General features: G+C 36.3%; 1 protein-coding gene across 1 annotated transcript in view; it reads right to left on the bottom strand.

The window, feature by feature from the left end:
* The window catches only part of ANKRD31 (ankyrin repeat domain 31), a 134,478-nt gene that overhangs the window by 96,178 nt on the left and 20,404 nt on the right, over positions 1-17,896 (bottom strand). The window contains exons 4-9 of the mRNA XM_018053792.1: positions 15,057-15,097; positions 11,643-11,713; positions 9,508-9,551; positions 5,996-6,622; positions 3,244-3,512; positions 674-774 (exon numbers count right to left, since the gene is read on the bottom strand). Of these exons, the coding sequence (XP_017909281.1) occupies positions 674-774; positions 3,244-3,512; positions 5,996-6,622; positions 9,508-9,551; positions 11,643-11,713; positions 15,057-15,097 (1,153 nt within the window). The remainder of the gene's footprint in view (positions 1-673; positions 775-3,243; positions 3,513-5,995; positions 6,623-9,507; positions 9,552-11,642; positions 11,714-15,056; positions 15,098-17,896) is intronic.

Raw genomic sequence — 17,896 nt, 5'->3', positions numbered from 1 at the left:
ACAGAAATAATAATTTGTATATACCATGCTCCTTTACTCACTAATATTTAAGGATATATTCTCTAAAAACAAGGACACTACCTTACATAATGATTAAATTAAGAAAATTCAACACTGATAAAATATTATTCTTTAATCTACAATCCATATCTCAATTCTACCAACTGTCTCACCATCTATTTTTTGTAACCCGTCTTTCTAGGTTCTTATTATTTCTGACAGTTTTAAGTTCATTCTTTGAGGTTTTACATATAGGAACAAAGAAATAACACCTACAAACATAATACGTTTGCCTTCTTTTCTCTGTTTATTCTTCTGGGTTTAATTTCCCAAAGCCTATGTTGGCTGGCCATACCACAAAGAGGTCAGACATCTGAATCCAAAAAGGATTCTGAAATTACTGTCTTAAAAGTACAAGTTTAGAAAATACATGACCCTGTGAGATAGAAGTTAGGACACTGACTGAGCCACCAGGGAAGCTTAGGAGGTAGAAGTTAAGGATCAAGTCCTAGTTACACTGCTGATGAGCTGCACGGCGCTGGGGAAAAGCCTTTCTGAACTTCCTCATCAGTAAAATGAGGAAGGTGAGACACAATAATCTCTAAATCCTCTTTAGTACCAGAATTCTGTTTCCATAAGTGACTTATTAAAGAAATAAAGAAAACAGGCCTACCTGCAGATTTTCTGTTTTTCTTGATCTGTTCTCCATTCTTGAGCCTGGATGAAGGAACAGTCTTCCCTTTACCTTCAATCTTTAAAGCAGGATTCTGCATTCTTGAAAATCAAACATGTTTTTAAAATTACTATCGTGTTCTCTACAAACATTCACAGAGAATCATACCAAATTTTTGACTAATACTTTTCAAAACTCAAAGGCATGATGGCAGTTTTATACAAGGAGATTGCTCCTGAGTAAGCTGCAGATAATTCAGTGACACACACGCCAGTTATTATGGTTTCTAGGCTTATCTTTTTGTCATCTATGGTATCTCTCCTTTAGGGACAGTCAGTCACAAGTGTGAGTATTTTGAGTCTCTTGTCCTTCACTCCCCACCTAGGCATGCCACTATCTACTCTATTTCCAACTTCTAGGGGAAGAGAGGCAGGCTCTCTGCAAGAAAGAAAGGGCTTGCCATGTAGTATGGCACTGATCAAAAACTTTAAAAAACTGAGATAAGAACAGACATATAGATCCATGAAACACAATAGAGAACTCCAAAATAAACCTACTTATATATGGTCAATTAATCTATGACAAAGGAGCGAAGAATATACCATGGGGAAAGGATAGTCTCTACAATAAATGGTGTTAGGAAAACTGGACAGTCATATGTAAAAGAAAAAAACTGGACAACAATCTTAAACCACATACAAAAACCAACTCAAAATGGAGTAAAGACTTAAACACAAGACATGAAACCATAAAACTCCTAGGAAGAAATGTAAGTAAGTACCTTGACATCAGCCATGGAAATGATTTTTTAGATTTCACACCAAAAGCAAAAATAAACAAGTGAAACTACAGCAAACTAAAAAGTTTCTGTATAGACAATGAAACTATCAACAAAATGAAAAAAAATTTAAAAAAACTACCAAAGGTAGAAAATATTTGCAAATCATATATCTGAAAAGGAGTTAGTATCCAAAACATATAAATAACTCATACAACTCAACAATAAAACAGAAAATAAATCCGATTAAAAAATGTGAGAGGCGCTAACAAGACATTTCCAAAGAAAGCATCCAAATGGCCTACCATCCAAATGGTACATGAAAAGGTGCTCAGTATCACTAGTCATCAGGGAAATGTAGATTAAAACCACAATAAGATATCAGCCCATACCAGTCAGAACAGTCATTATCAAACAGTCTACAAATAATAAATGCTGGAGAGGGTGCAGAGAAAAGGGAGCCTTCACGCACTGTAGCTAGGAATGTAAATTAGTGCCACCACCATAGAAAACAGCATAGCGATTCCTCAAAAAGTTAAAAACAGGACTACCATAGGATCCAGCAACTCCACTACTGGGTATCTACTCAAAGGAAACAAAATCACTGTCTCAAAACAATATCTGCAGTCCCATTTTCACTACAGCTTTATTTATAACAGTCAAGACACGGAAGTAACCTAAGTATCCATCGACGGATGAATGGATAAAGAAAATGTCACACACACACACACAATGGAAAAGTATTTAACCATAGAAAAGAAGAAAATCCTGCCATCTGTGACAACACAAATGGGCCTTGAGGGCATTATGCTAAAAGAAGTAAGCCAGACAGAGAAAGACAAACAATGTATGACCTCACTTATATGTGGAATCTAAAAAAAACAAACTAATGGATACAGAGCATAGACTGGTTCTGTAGGTTAGAGACAGGGTGGGTAAGTGAAATGAGTAAAGGTGGTCAAAAGGTAGTAATGTATAGCATGGTGGCTATAGTGAATAATACCATATTACATGTTTGAAAAGCTGCTAAGAGAGTAAACCTTAAAAGTTCTCATCCACCCCCCCCCAAAAAAATGTGTAACTATGTGTGGTGATGGATTTTAAACAAAGAAAGAAAATTAGCATTAAGCTAAAATACAATTTCCCATTACTTCAGCCTAAAAAGAGAAAGTAAAGGTCTTTTCTGGTTTTTCTTAAATTGCAAAATAAATGTAACAACACTGAAAAATAAAGTTCTTTACTTAGACATAACTGTATAAAAGCAGAGACATTACTTTGCCAACAAAGGTCCGTCTAATCAAAGCTGTGGTTTTTCCAGTAGTCATGTATGGATGTGAGAGTTAGACTATAAAAAAAGCTGAGCACCGAAGAACTGATGCTTTGAACTGTGGTGTTGGAGAAGACTCTTGAGAGTCCCTTGGACTGCAAGGAGATCCAACCAGTCCATCCTAAAGGAGATCAGTCCTGGGTGTTCACTGGAAGGACTGATGTTGAAGCTGAAACTCCAATTCTTTTGCCACCTGATGCGAAGAGCTGACTCATTGGAAAACACCCTGATGCTGGGAAAGACTGAAGACAAGAGAAGAAGGGGACAAAAGAGGATGAGATAATTGGACGGTATCACTGACTCAATGGACACTGAATTTGAGTAAACTCCAGGAGTTGGTGATGGACAAGGAGGCCTGGCATGCTGCAGTCCATGGGGTCACAAAGAGTCAGACATGACTGAGTGACTGAACTGAACTGAACTGTAAACTTACTCTAATGTCCCAAGCATAAGTCTATAGCATACCTGAAATTCTCAGTTGAAGAACTATTATTTGTTTGATCCTCACAGCCAAGTATTTTGGATAAAATTTTCTCTGGCATCTTATACATGTCATCTGTGGGCTTTACCTCTCTGACTACTTTTAGTCTGGACGATCTCCTTAACACATGTGGAGGGTCCTGGTCAGAGTTATTTTCCAGATATGAGTTTCTCTTATTATTTATTGGATCACAAGAAGTGACATGTTGATGAACCAAAATTTGCAATTCAAATGGATTTGGGTCTTCTAGACTCTGTAATAAGATGTAAATACACATAAAAATGATTATAACAATTCAAAAAATTAAAATAAAATTAGGAGAAATTAAGTTTTATTTTGTCCTTTGATTACACAAAAATGCTTCATAAGATGAAAATATAAAAATCCATGACATATGTGAACAGAATGAAAATTTCATATTAATATAATAAATGACAATATAGATTTAAAAGCTTAACACAAAAATATATTACTTGTATTACATAAGTAATATTCATCCTTAAAACTCAAAGGTAGGGAATTCCCTGACAGTCCAGTGGCTAAAACTGCCTTCCAATTCAGGGGGTGTGTGTTTGATCCCTGGTTGGGGAGCTAAGATTTCAAATGTCTCAAGGTCAAAATAAGCAAAACATAGAACAGAAACAATATTGTAGCAAATTCAATAAAGACTTTTTAAAAATGATCCACATCAAAAAAACAAAAATCTCAAAAAAAAACCCTCAAGGTCAAACCTAAGGTCACCCTGGGTGCTTTCATTTTATAGGAAATGAGTAGTACAAAATGATTATCAGCACATAAAAACAGCAGAAATATCATGCCAGGCCAGATCAATGTTCTATACAGTCTAGAATTTTGCTATTTGACAGCAATGGTAAGTGGTATTTGTGGGACAAGATAGTATTAGCCTATAACTTCCATTACACTGATTTAAAAGGTTAGCCAGTATATCATGAATGGCTCTAATGTCCCCTCAATAATCCATTATGGATTTAACCTTCACAGGGATACATGTTTTTATACATACCATGTAAACCTTTCTTGAGCTTATTTATATATCCAGCACATGAAGCTTCACAAGGTAACAAATTTCATATTTTCATTACAGCTAAGTAAAAGAGGATTTAATTTGATCTGTTCTAAATCAATCTCCTTTCTACTTTTATGTAGACTTTTTTTTTAAGACTGCCTAAGTTAAAGCTTAAAGCTTACTCTATCAATATCAGTCATAATTTCCGACGACAGAGGATGAGATGGCTAGATGGCATCACCGACTCAATGGACATGAGTTTGAGTGAATTCCAGGAGTTGGTGATGGACAAGGAGGCCTGGCGTGCTGCAATTCATGGGGTTGCAAAGAGTCGGACACGACTGAGCAACTGAACTGAACTGAAGTTAAAGCTTACTCTATCAATATCAGTCATAATTTCCTACACTTTACTAATACCACCTCTTTTTAGATGAGAATCTTGGAATGTTAATTTAATCCTCATGTCCTATCCCCATGATTAGTTTCTCTTTTTCTGGATTTTAAAAAATATCATTAAAAAATGTCTGCATTGAAATTTTTTGATCAGAATACATATGTTATGTGAATAACATGAGCTTAGCATCACATTACTTAAACCTTTCAAGAAATGTTCAAAAGAGCATTTTGGTAAGAGCCAGAAGGAAAAAAGAAAAAAATCCAAATGACCTAGTGAATTGGCTAAATAAATTATATGTATTATTTTATACACACAATATATATATGGCCACACAGTGGAATACCACCCAACAAATAATAAGATTTAAGTAGTGCTACCTGGAGACGGAAATGGCAACCCACTCCAGTATTCTTGCTTGGAAAATCCCTTGGACAGAGGAACCTGGAGGGCTACACAGTCCATAGGGTCGCAAAGAGTCTGAGACGACTTAGTGACTAAACAACAACAACAAGTAATGCTACGTTCATTCACATAGAAAGATAACCAAGATGTATTATTAAAATTTAAAAATAAGTTACAAAGCATTATGTATAATATAATCCTATTTATATAAAATAAACTTACAGAGACTGTGCATAGAAAAAATGGAGACATACAGTAAATGGTTAACAATTATCTCTGGTAAGTGGAATTGTTGGAGACTTCCTCTTACTGTAATGTTTGATTTTTTTTTTTTATGAGGTTGTATCACTATTATAATCAGGAAAAAATTGCCAACGTGAAAAGTTGGTAAGTTGGTTAAGTGATAGGCACCGGAGGGTCTCCCAGCACAAAAGTCCAGGAACTCTAAACCAAACTGTGTCACCGGACAGTATCCTCAGCCACGAAAAGCAAAGCTGTACTGAAGCCAGGCAGACCAGCTACATTTCCCTCTCCTGGAAGACCAATTGCATTTATGTCCAACTAGAAATTAACATGGGGTATCTTACCTCTACTTTGCACTCAGGTAGACATAGTGATTTTCTGAGCTAACAGGGAAACAGTCTGAGAAAGAATTTTTTTCTTTCGTCTATATAAGCAATGTGATAATGATATATCTTCTCAGGTTTTCAGAGGAGAAACTTGACTATTTTAACTTTCAACTCCTTGAAAACTCTACCCTGGGAACTTTCAAAAGGATCACTATATGCTTCAAAGTCAAAAAGTATCTTCTGAGTGTTGTTGTTTAGGTAAAAGGTTTGAATTTAAAATAAAGTGTATGGGTAATGAAGACTCATCACTATAAAAGGTAAAACTGTCGGTTCATACTTACACTTATTTGCTGCACTGGAAGATGCTTGTCCTGCAGCTCAGCTAACTTGGAATCTTGTTCAAATGGTGGAGTAGAATAAAGAGTCTCAAAATCCACCTCTGCTATCTGTGTACAGTCTTCATCAGTCTGAGACATACTGGGCTCCACTCCCGAACATTCATTTCCAGCACTGAGCCTGATGCCTCCCTCTTTCCTGTGACAGATGGGTTCCACCTTGGCCTCTGACAATGTGTCTAAGGCTGTTGATACCTCAACTGGCAATGCATCATCCTTTGGGTCTTCTAGAAAATCTCTGTGACATGTCAAAGGTATTGATATGGAGCCTGAAGAGTTGCTCAATGGGTTCACCAGCTCTCTAGGTTCAAAATCATTCATTATTCTAAGCAGTCTTTCCTCCTGGCTGATTTCTGGTGATGTGAGTATCCTTTCTAAGGCAGACACAAAAGTTTCAAGAGAGCTTTCTTCATCTTTGTTTTCTTCCGAAGTCATGGTCAATGCACCTTCCTCACAAGGCTCCTTCTCTGGCTCTATTAATGACTTCTCCTTTACAGGAAACATATCAAATTCTTTAATATAAGTATTTGAGAGAAGGCTTATTTCAGGAGAGTCTCTGTCTCTACTAAGTTCCTATATATTCCAAATAGAAGTTACATTATTAGTACCTATACCAAAAAGTGTTTAAAATGAAAATGTTACAGTTTTCTAATTCACCATGTTGCTAAGTTCCACTAAAGAGCTTTATCAACTTTCCTCCCTTCCATAAATATAAATATTCTTTATTACTTCCTTATACCAAATTACTAATGACAGTGAACCCATGGTTAAACATTTAATAGTGGATCAAGGGTAAAACTGGCTGGACCATAATTACAGATGACAAATTATCTACTCATTTAAGTTTAAATTATCTGGGCTAAGGGAAGAGGCAGGGATAACATGGATAGTTAAACTAACAGATAACCTAAAAACTTCACTGCACTTAATGGATGAAAAGTTCTCCCTTGCTAAAAATCCCTATTGAATTTTATTAAAACTATTAACCAGGAACAAAATTGGTGTAGTCTCACCTTCTTTTTGTTCCCCATCTCTGTATGAATATGTAAATGTGAAGTAAAAAGGCCAGAGGACAGGAGGTCAGTGGGGAGAAAAGGAGAAATGAAAACACAGATCTATGTAAATATTATAAGCTCTGCTATAAATCAATGGTTCTGACCTGTGGTTATTTTAAGACAAAAAGCACAAAACTACAAAACTATTTTGAGAACAGATTTGTTCTCAAAGTATTTCCAGTGATCAAAATATTATTAGACTTCTTTTGAAAGTGCTTTTAAAATCATTTATAAGCCATTCAAGAAAATCAGTTTCAATAGCTTAAAGGCACTAAGCTATTTTTCAACATTTCAGATTGTTAATTTGCATAACCTTAAATAACAGAATGGGTTTCAGTGACTTTTGCCTGTTTCTAAAAATCAAGTCCACCTTCACTGACATACCACTGCACTGTAATTTGCAAGCCCTCTAATACTCTGATTTGACTTGAATAAGAGAAGTGAAGAACATTTTATTCTCCCTCTCCTCCTTTTCCACCTGCCACCATTTATATTCTCTGTACACAGCATGCAGAGCTTAAGAAGATATACTTGTTAGCAACTCAACCTATAAGTTGCTCCAAAAGATAAAAGAAATTTAGAAGGAACTGAAGAACTGGACCCTACCCATTATTTAAACATGTTCAAGCTTTCCTTCCTATCTGAAGTCCTTATATCTACTAAACTCAAGGCCCTAAATCAAATAAAACTTACATATATATTGAATTGAACTCTGCCCTAAAGGAACTTAACTCTTAAATTAAAATTGAAGGCATTAACACATGACATTAAATAAACTATAGACAACATCAAAAACTGCACTAACTCAAATTACTCAAATTAATAGTGTAAACCATAGCCCTAGTGTTATAAGAATAAGTTTTCTGGAGCAGAAAAAAGAGGAGGCAGTGAAGAGTTTTCAAGATAGCCTAAAATTGGTTAAATAGGTTTCTTTACCTCAAGACTTTTCAGAACGTGCATTACCAATCTCTGAGGAGAGTTTGGCATACAGTGCTCTCTAAACTTCTTTGCTCAAAAAATTCTTTTTCTCAAATATATTAATGTCATAGGAGGCAAGTGATAGGTAAATACTGACATAGTAAATAATGAATGCTAGATAAAGAGGGAGCAGTTACTTTGGTCAAGATCACTAAAGTCGTCTGAGACAGAGCCAACAAGATGGTACTTAAGCCAGAAATTAATGATTTGTAAAGGAATAAAAGAAGAGAAACATACATTTCTTAAGCACCAACTAGTACCAAACATCATTAGCTATCGTTGCTCACAGCCCTCATTGTAAGTCTATGAAGTGAGTATCATTTTCCATATATCACACATGTAAACGACATACTTCCCTTGGAATGCAGCCTATGTAGTTCCAAATGTTATGCTTTGTCTTGCTTTCTGGCTCCTGACTTGAACAAAGGCATAGAGGTGGGAATGCTCAGGTATACCTGAGATGAAGGAAGGTACAGCTATGATAGGGTTGGCCTGGGGAGGTCCTTGGCTGTTGGAGTCTGTTATGGATGGAGCCAGTCTTATTGTCCTCTGATTTCCCATAGCACCAAGCAGAAAGCAAAGCCAGAACAAGCACTCAGTACGTGTTTATCAATTAGCTACTGGAAGATGAGAAAGCAGTATCCAATAGAAAATATCAAAAGAAAGAGTGTAATAGATGTAAGAAAAGTGTCCTCATGCTTTCTGTCTGTCTTTGGCAGCCCAGATTGAATGGGGGAATGCAGAGGGAAAAAATATCTGCAATTCACAAAAAACCTTGTGAACAGCAAAAGCCTGCTTTATTCCAAAGAAGGATTTATAAGAGTTTATAAGGAAAGTATTGGAAAATTATTCCCCTTTAACAAAAACACTGAAATGGGTTGTTAGACACATTCTTTTCAGGGTAATAGACAAAGCAACAGAATGCATTTCTGCTACATTACCTCAGCAATTAATCTGACATTATATTCTCCTCCTCTAGATAATGAATTAAAGACTCAGAATGCCAGAAAAGAAGCACAGATCAAGAAAATTCTATTTAATTAGAAACAAGAATAAATACTGAAATGGGTTTCCACTACAGATGTAAGAAAAGTGTCCTCATGCTTTCTGTCTGAGGCAGCCCAGATTGAATGGGGAATGTAGGGGATAAAAATTTTTGCAATTCACAAAAAACCTTGTGAACGGTAAAAGCCTGGCTTATTCCAAAGAAGGATTTATATGAGTTTTCATGAAAAATATTGGAAAATGATTCCCCTTAAAAAAAGACAACAACACTGAAATGGGTTGTTACACAGTTCTATTGAAATGGTCTAGTAATATTTCTGCTTTTAGGGGAAAACTTAAATGGGCTTGATACTTATTAATATAATTTTAAAAAATCTAAACCCAAGATCTGAATAGCTAATTTCCATTATACAGACAAACCTTTTCTGGGTGTGTTAACAGCTCAGGATTTTCAGCCTCAGGTCCTAGAAGATAACATTATACGTTTTCATTCCAGTTTTCTTAAAGCAATAAAACATACTGTCTCACTCAGAATTTCTTAATCACATAACTTGAAATTATTTCCTCAGACATGCATGAGATATATCTAATATTTTATAAATGTTATACCAATTTATTAAAAGTATCATGTTAGTAATAAAGTTGTGAAATTCTTCCATTCCTTAAGAAATATTTCACATAAAGCAAGGTAAAATGATAATTTTTTGGAATTAGTCAAATTAAAACCAACCTCTCTGGCTTCCCTGGTGGCTCAGTGATAAAGACTGCCTGCCCATGCATGAGATACGGGTTTGATCCCTGGTTTGGGAAGAGCCCATGTGCAGTGGATCAACTAAGTCCCCGTGCCACAACTACTGAGCCCGTATGCCACAGCTACTGAAGCCTGCAAGCCCTAGAGGCCACGTTCCTCAGTAAAAGAGAGGCCACTGCAATGAGAAGCCCAAGCACGGCAACAAGTAGCCCCCAAGCAACCACAAAAAGCCCATGTACAGCACCAAAGACCTAGGGCAGCCAGAAACAGAAATAAATAAAATTACTAAAAACAGCAAAAAAACAAAAACCTCTCTACTCTGGCTGAGTCCTTCTCAGTATCTGCAACTACATGAGGAAAAATCATATCTGCTTTCTCAGTGTCATCATCTTCTCCATTACGTATAACAGAATTTAAATGAATTAATGTCATTGAGCATAAAAGGATCATTTGTGTAAGGGCCAAAATGAATCAGGAAATGTCCTAAATGTATATGTATTAAAAATCTTTACTTCTTAAAGTCATTAAAATTTTTTACACATTTTGCTATAGTTTTTATATATATATTGAGAGAGAGAGAGACTACACTGCTAACATTTTTTGAGTATATGAACTCGATTTTTTTCAAAAACTTATTTCCATAAACCAAAATCATTGTTCATTTCTCTCCTCAACTAATTTGCCACAGGTTGGACAGTGGGAGCACAACTGATCTAGCTCTTGATATCCTTTTAGCACTGGCCCCAGTCACCCTTGAAAACATTTTTGTTTTCTACCAATGGTAAGATGGTTCAGATCCATCCTATCTTCAAGCTCCAGATCAGCTATCCTTTTAGGATACCTGGTTTACTTGGCATTTGTACACCGATAGCATCCATACCAGAGAAGGCAATGGCACCCCACTCCAGTACTCTTGCCTGGGAAATCCATGGACAGAGGAGTCTGGTAGGATGCAGTCCATGGGGTCGCTAAGAGTTGGGCACAACTGAGCGACTTCACCTTCACTTTTCACTTTCATGCATTGGAGAAGGAAATGGCAACCCACTCCAGTGTTCGTGCTGGAGAATCCCAGGGGCGGGGAAGTCTGGCGGGCTGCCGTCTATGGGGTCACACAGAGTCAGACATGACTGAAGCGACTTAGCAGCAGCAGCAGCAGCAGCAGCAGCAGCAGCATGCATATGCCGGGCACTCAGCAGGCTCAATACATATTTGTTAAAATAATGAATAAATAATATTACAGACCAAAATCCAGGCACTAGGGGTACCTAGTTGAGAGCTTGGTGCTGGGCTTAAGTGGCAATTCTATTGTTATAGTGGCAACAAAACGAGAGAGGGAAGAACTTTTAAAACTTAACTTTTCAATTTCAACTATCCTGTCCTTGTACCTTTTCTTATAATACAAGGTTTCAATGACCACTAAGAATATTTACTACACTGTCATACAACATACTTAGGAGACACTCCAAAGAGAAAGACAGCCATCCTCTAATACAGCTGAAATCAGGCAAATGGCCTGCTATGAACAGAGAAAACAAACACTGGTTTTAAATTTGAGCCCCAGAGTTGCAAGTAAAAGAGCAGACATATGGGGAGCAAGTACTGACTGCATCTGAGCTGCTTCTCACATGAGCAGCTTCAAGCAGCACGATCCAAGGTCAACAACAACACTGATTTCATAGGTGAAAGTGTATGGCAGCAATTACAGTAGACCAGCCTAGCTGTAAATAAATCCCTACCTAACTAAGGCTTCTATTTTTAGGCAAAGACAAATTCATTTTATATGACTCTACCCGTAAGAGCGTACCTAGACTACTTCGGTGGTTCAGTGAAAGTTCAGCCTGGGGAAATGATACCGTGAACACTGGATGACTTTTTCTAAACCCCAGAAAAAAAAAAAAAATCAATCAATTAATAAATAAATACAAAATTTTAAGTAGAAAAAACCTCTACTATTTCTCATTCAGATAAATTTAAATTTCTTTTTAATTTAAAGGAGTTTCAAATAGGCTTTGTCTTTGCTCCATCATTCTAGTTAACCTTTTACAAGTACTACCAATTTATTAACATGTAAATTTCAAATGGCTTCAAAACTGGAGAGAGCCAGAATATTAAGGAATGAACTTCAGTAGTATAAACAAGCTAAAGTACACTTAGATCTGAAAGAACCTTTGAGATGACTGTCTACCAAATATAGGGGCGGGGTGAGAGAGAAAAATTTGTCTTAATTCATGTAGCATGGCTATTTAAATCCTCAAATACACTTAAAGTTTGTCATTAGAGTTTAAGATGTAAGTGAAAATCAGTAATGAGAAAATTCTCAGACATTATTCACCTTACTAGTATTTCACAGCAAGGGAAAAAGGGTAGGAAATGCTGAAGGGAAGAGATTACAAGCAAAATAAAGGTCATGCTTAATCTACAATTTTGATAATCTACCCTGGGATAATTAAAAGTTGATTGAAGAAAAGCAATCAGTAAACTAATTTTTTTCTCAATCTAATTTACTATACAAATGCAATCAAGATATCTTCCTTAAAAAAAAAAAAATTGCTTGTTCCAATTGTTTTAAGAACAGTTTTCATGCACCAGGCATAACTATTGGAATCCTAAGCAAGAATAATAAATTGAACATTCTCTCCTGCCTAAAAAATAGAAGCAATCAATATAAGCTATCTTGAAAATGAAACTGCTCATACAGAATAATTTCCATGAGGCAAACAGAAAAAATGCCAATTTTTTTCCTAAAATATGAATACAAGCTGATCTAAAATAAAACAAAATCATAGTCTGAATCAACACCAGGATTTTTTTTCTTTAATTATAAAAGAGAATTTTGAAATTAGAGCACACTTTCACCTAAGTTATTAAAAAACTTATTTATATTAGACATAGTTATTTATATTAGATAAGACTGCAAACACACATGTCCAATAAGAGAAAAATGATTATATGAATTATAGTATAATAAGTTATACAATGAAATAATATGAGGTCATTAATGCATGTTTTTTAAAAATATTAAAGATGTGAAATAGTAATTATGATAAACTACTACTTAAAAACTTTAAAACAAGAGGAATTCCCTGATGGCCCAGTGATCAGGAATCCAGGCTTCCACTGCAGGGGGCAGGGGCTTGATATCTGGTTTGAGAACTAAGACTCCGCAAGCTGCATGGTGAGGCAAAGAAAGAAAGAAAGAAAGAAAAACAGGAAACAAAACTATCTGCAGACGAATCTCAACTTGGTTGAAAATACAAACAAAACTAAAATATATAGAAAGCCTGAAATAAAATGTTCCAAAATGTTAACAATGGTTCTCTCCAGGCAGTGAGATTATAGATGTTGTATCAGTCTTGTCTTTTTCCAATTCTGAAGATGAACTTACATTGCTGATACAGTCAGTAAAAGGGTGATTCTCAAACTTTTGGCCCTTGGACTCCTTTATAATCTTAAAAATTAGTGATGAACTCAAGGAGTTTTTATTTATGTGGCTTATATTTACTTGTATTTGCATGTTAAAAATTAAGATGGAGAAAAAAACGTTAAATAATCATTAACTTAGATATAATAATCTAATAAATTAATATTCTATTAAAATTATTGTATTTTCCAAAATGAAAAAAAGTTAGTGAGAAAGTTTCACATTTTAAAAAATCTCTTTAATATTCGGCTTAATGGAAGACAGCTGCCATCTGAACTGCTACAACACATTCAATCTTTTGCCATATATTTTTTTATTTGAAATATATTACAAAAGTCTGGCCTCACACAGACATGCAGTTGGGAAAGGAAGGAGTACTTTAGTAGCCTTTTAGGATAACTGTGCATATTCTTTTTAGATAACATACCAAGACTCCAGAAGCAATCATTTCCTTAAAGGTTACTGGAAATGTGAAAACTGAAGCAAAACCAATCAACTTTTGTATTGGTCTGTCTTGCACTTTGAACGGATCTTTCACTTGTCTGTGGATGCTGTTGTAATATCATGCATTGGTCTTTCAGAAAATACTAAAGTGTTAAGTTATGCAGATCTTCCCTATATTGATATATTTTATTATAAAAATTTCAAAAAGGTCACCTTCATAAATATTTCCACCAATCTTACCAGAAAGTTCAAGAAAATATCTGCCATCTACTTGCGTAAATAACCAGTTTGTCATTCTTTCAAGTTAAAAAAGTAAACCATGTTTTTTGTTTTTTTTAAACAAATCTTGTAACTCAAACAAGTGCCCTTAACTATCACACTTTAAACAGAAGTATAAAAAGATACATATTCAAGGTAGAAATTTAATAAAACTAACAACTTTTCTGCTTCATCAAATACACTAAGTAAAACTGGCCTTTTTTTTCTCTTTCCTTCTTTGTTTTAACTGCAAGTACATGGCCGGGAAAAACACAGGACTACTAGTGCTATTTGGTGCCCCTGCCCTGATTCCTACTAAGGCGCCATCATTTTACCCACCATTTGCTTCAGCACCGTGAGTGCAAATGTCTGTACTGTGACATAAGCGGATGGTGTGCTGGCATTATTACGAAAATAGTTTTGACCTCACAGACCCTCTGGGCAGTCTCAGGGACTCCCGGGGGTCCACAGGCCATGCTTGGTTTTTTCCAAAAAATTTAAAGGACAGGGTCTCTTTAAATACAACAGTTCTATGAAATCTAATTTCAGTAAGCTCTAAAAATTCTTCCTTCATGCTATGCTACAAATTTGCTTTTTAAATAATCTTAAGTCAGAGAATCAACTTAACCTGATTCAACTTTGCTCATGAAATAAAACTTATCTAGAATGTTCGTAAAATAACATATTTATGCTGCTACAGTGGAGAAGGCAATGGCACCCCACTCCATCTTCCATTGCCTGGAAAATCCCATGGATGGAGGAGCCTGGAAGGCTGCAGTCCATGGGGTCGCTGAGGGTCGCGTCACACGACTGAGCGACTTCACTTTCACTTTTCACTTTCATGCATTGGAGAAGGAAATGGCAACCCACTCCAGTGTTCTTTCCTGGAGAATCCCAGGGACAGGGGAGCCTGGTAAGCTGCTGTCTATGGGGTCGCACAGAGTCGGACACGACTGAAGTGACTTAGCAGCAGCAGCATGCTGCTACAGGGACAATCATTCAAGAACATACAATAACCCTAAAATTCTTAAGAAAAAGACTGATTTTAAAATGATTTTTAAAAATCTACAATAATCCAAAAATCATTATACTTACTGTAACAAAGCTCCATTTTGTTCCATTTCATTCTGAGGTTGCTAGAAAGAAAAAATGTTTATTTTCAACTGAGGAATGCTAAGCTAATGCAACAACTAAAAAACTTGACATTTAATATAATTCTTATGTCAGTATTTGTTAGATTCTTTTTTATTGTAGCAAAATATACATGAGGTTTACCATTTCGACCATTTAAAAAGGTACAGTTCTTTGACATTACGTACATCCCCACTGATGCATAATCATCACCTCCATTTCAAGAACTTTTTGATCTTCCCCAGCTGGAACGCCATACCTAAATAATTTTCCGTTTACCCTTCTCCCAACCCCTGGCATCCATGCTTCTACTTTCTGTCTTTATGAATGTGACTAAGTGCCTCATATGGAAGGAATCATGTAATACCTGGCCTCTTGTGACTGGCTCATAATAAGTCATATTATTAGTCTTCAAGGTTTATCCATGTTGTAGCAAGTATCAGTATTTTGTTCCTTTCTCAGGCCAAATAATACTCCATTGTTCGTATGTACCACATTCTATTTATCTACTCATCTATCAATGGACACTTGGGTTGCTTCCATGTTTTGGCTACTGTGAGCAATGCTTCTATGAGTATGGATGGACAAATATATTTTCATGTCCCTGCTTTCACTTATTTTGGGTATATACCCAGAAGAGGAGTTTTTAAATCATACGGTAATTCCATGTTTAATTTTTTGAGGAATCACCATACCATATTTCACAGCTGCTGCACCATTCTACATTTCCCACCAGCAAGGGGCAAGAATTCCAATTTTTCCACATTCTCATCAATACTTGTTATTTTATTTTGCTAATAGCCATCCTAATGCATGAGAGATGGAATCTCATCATGGTTTTGATGTGCATTTCCCTAATGGTTAAAGATATTTAATATCTTCTCATGTGTTTATAAGCCATTTGTACATCTCTCTCTCTCTCTTTTTAAGCTGCACTACACAGCTTGTGGAAACTTAGTTCCCAGAACAAGGGTAGAATGCAAGCCCAGCAATGAGAGCCCCAAGCTGTAACCACTAGACCACCAGGGAATTCCCTTTATCTTCTTTACTGAAATGTCTATTTATGTCCGTTGCCCATATTTTTAGTCAGGTAGTTAGTTGCTGCTATGAGTTTCCATATATTCTGTGCATCAATCTCTAATCAGATTTATGATTCACATATATCAACATGTTCTCCCTTTCTTCAAGTTACTTTTTCACTCTGTTCACAGTGCCATTTGATGCAGATAGGTTTTTAATTTTCATGAAGTCTAGCTTACCTATTTTTTATTTGGTTGCTTATGCTTTCATATGCATGAAATCACTGCTAAAGAGAATGTCGTGATACTTTTCTCCCCGTGTTTTCTTCTAAGAGTTTTACGGGTTTGGCCCTTATGTTTAGTTTTTGTCTTAATTTCTTTTTATAAAAGAATTTGTGGAGCTTAGGTAAAGAGAAAGGGAGTGTCCCTTCTTTTTAATTCCTAGTTTTCTCCTTAGTTCATTAATCCATAACGGTTCTGATGAGGCATTCTTGTCAGGTTCTGAGTTCTATATTTCTCCTGAGGGCCAAAAATCATACAGTCTCTGCGTCACAGTGTTAAACGCTTAATGAATTCTACTCAACCCTCAGGTTAGGCCCCAAAAGCTGAAGTTGTTGTGTCCCTTTCAAAAAAGCTAAAATGCTCTGAATAAAATGCTTCCATTTTAAGATTTCACAGCACACTGGCTTTCATCACTTTAAAAGAAATCCTTACCTTAAATACCTTATTAGAATCAAAGAAAATCTTTAGAAAAAGATCTCTCTTTGGGGGGCCCTCTACATTTGTTTCTATGATCAATAATAAAGCTTTCTGAAAATAAAACCATTAGCCTGAACTTCCAAACTATTTTTGATCACTGACAGTCATAATAACAAGAAAACACAAAGTAATGTGAGAACTTCAATGTTCTCCAGTTAGTCAAAGTGAAAGTTACTCAGTCGTGTCCGACTCTTTGTGACCCCCTGGACCATACAGTCCATGGAATTCTCCAGGCCAGAATACTGGGGTGAGTGGCCTTTCCCTTCTCCAGGGGATCTTCCCAACCCAGGGATCAAACCAGGTTCTCCTGCATTGCAGGTGGATTCTTTACCAGCTGAGCTATCAGGGAAACCCTCTCCAACTCACTGTTCACTGTTATTTATTGATAGTGCATCTTTACACTGCTCAAGGTTATTACATTGGTTCCACACATACATACTTCCTAAGCAGACTTTACAAAAAGCTCAGAGACCCACAGTGAAGAAGGAATTTTAAGAAGTAAACTTAGAAAGTCCCAAGGAGTAATTAAACAGTTCAGTTCAGTCACTCAGTCATGTCCAACTCTTTGTGACCCCATGGACTACAGCATGCCAGGTTTCCCTGTCCATCACCAAATCCCAGAGCTTATTCAAACTCATGTCCGTTGAGTCAGTGATGACATCTAACCATCTCATCCTCTGTCATCCCCTTCTCCTGCCGTCAATCTTTCCCAGCACCAGGGTTTCATTAAACAGGGTCTAATTAAACAGGGTAATTAAACCTTGGCTTCCTAGGTGGCTCACTGGTAAAAAAAACTACCTACCAATGCAGGAGACATGGGTTTGATCCCTGGTTTGGGAAGATTCCCTGGAGGAGGAAATGGCAACTCATTCCAGTATTCTTGCCTAAAGAATCCCATGAACAGAGGAGCCTGGTGGGCTATAGTCCATGGGATCACAAAGAGTCAGACAAGACTGAGTAGGCACATGCGCACACACAGACACACACACACATACACATTCACTAGGTAATTTCTGAGTCTTCACA

Source organism: Capra hircus, chromosome 10 (genome assembly GCF_001704415.2).
Source record: "Capra hircus breed San Clemente chromosome 10, ASM170441v1, whole genome shotgun sequence".
NCBI lineage: Eukaryota > Metazoa > Chordata > Mammalia > Artiodactyla > Bovidae > Capra > Capra hircus.
The sequence above is the reverse complement of the archived record's forward strand: the minus strand, read 5'-3'. Positions and strand labels throughout refer to the sequence as shown.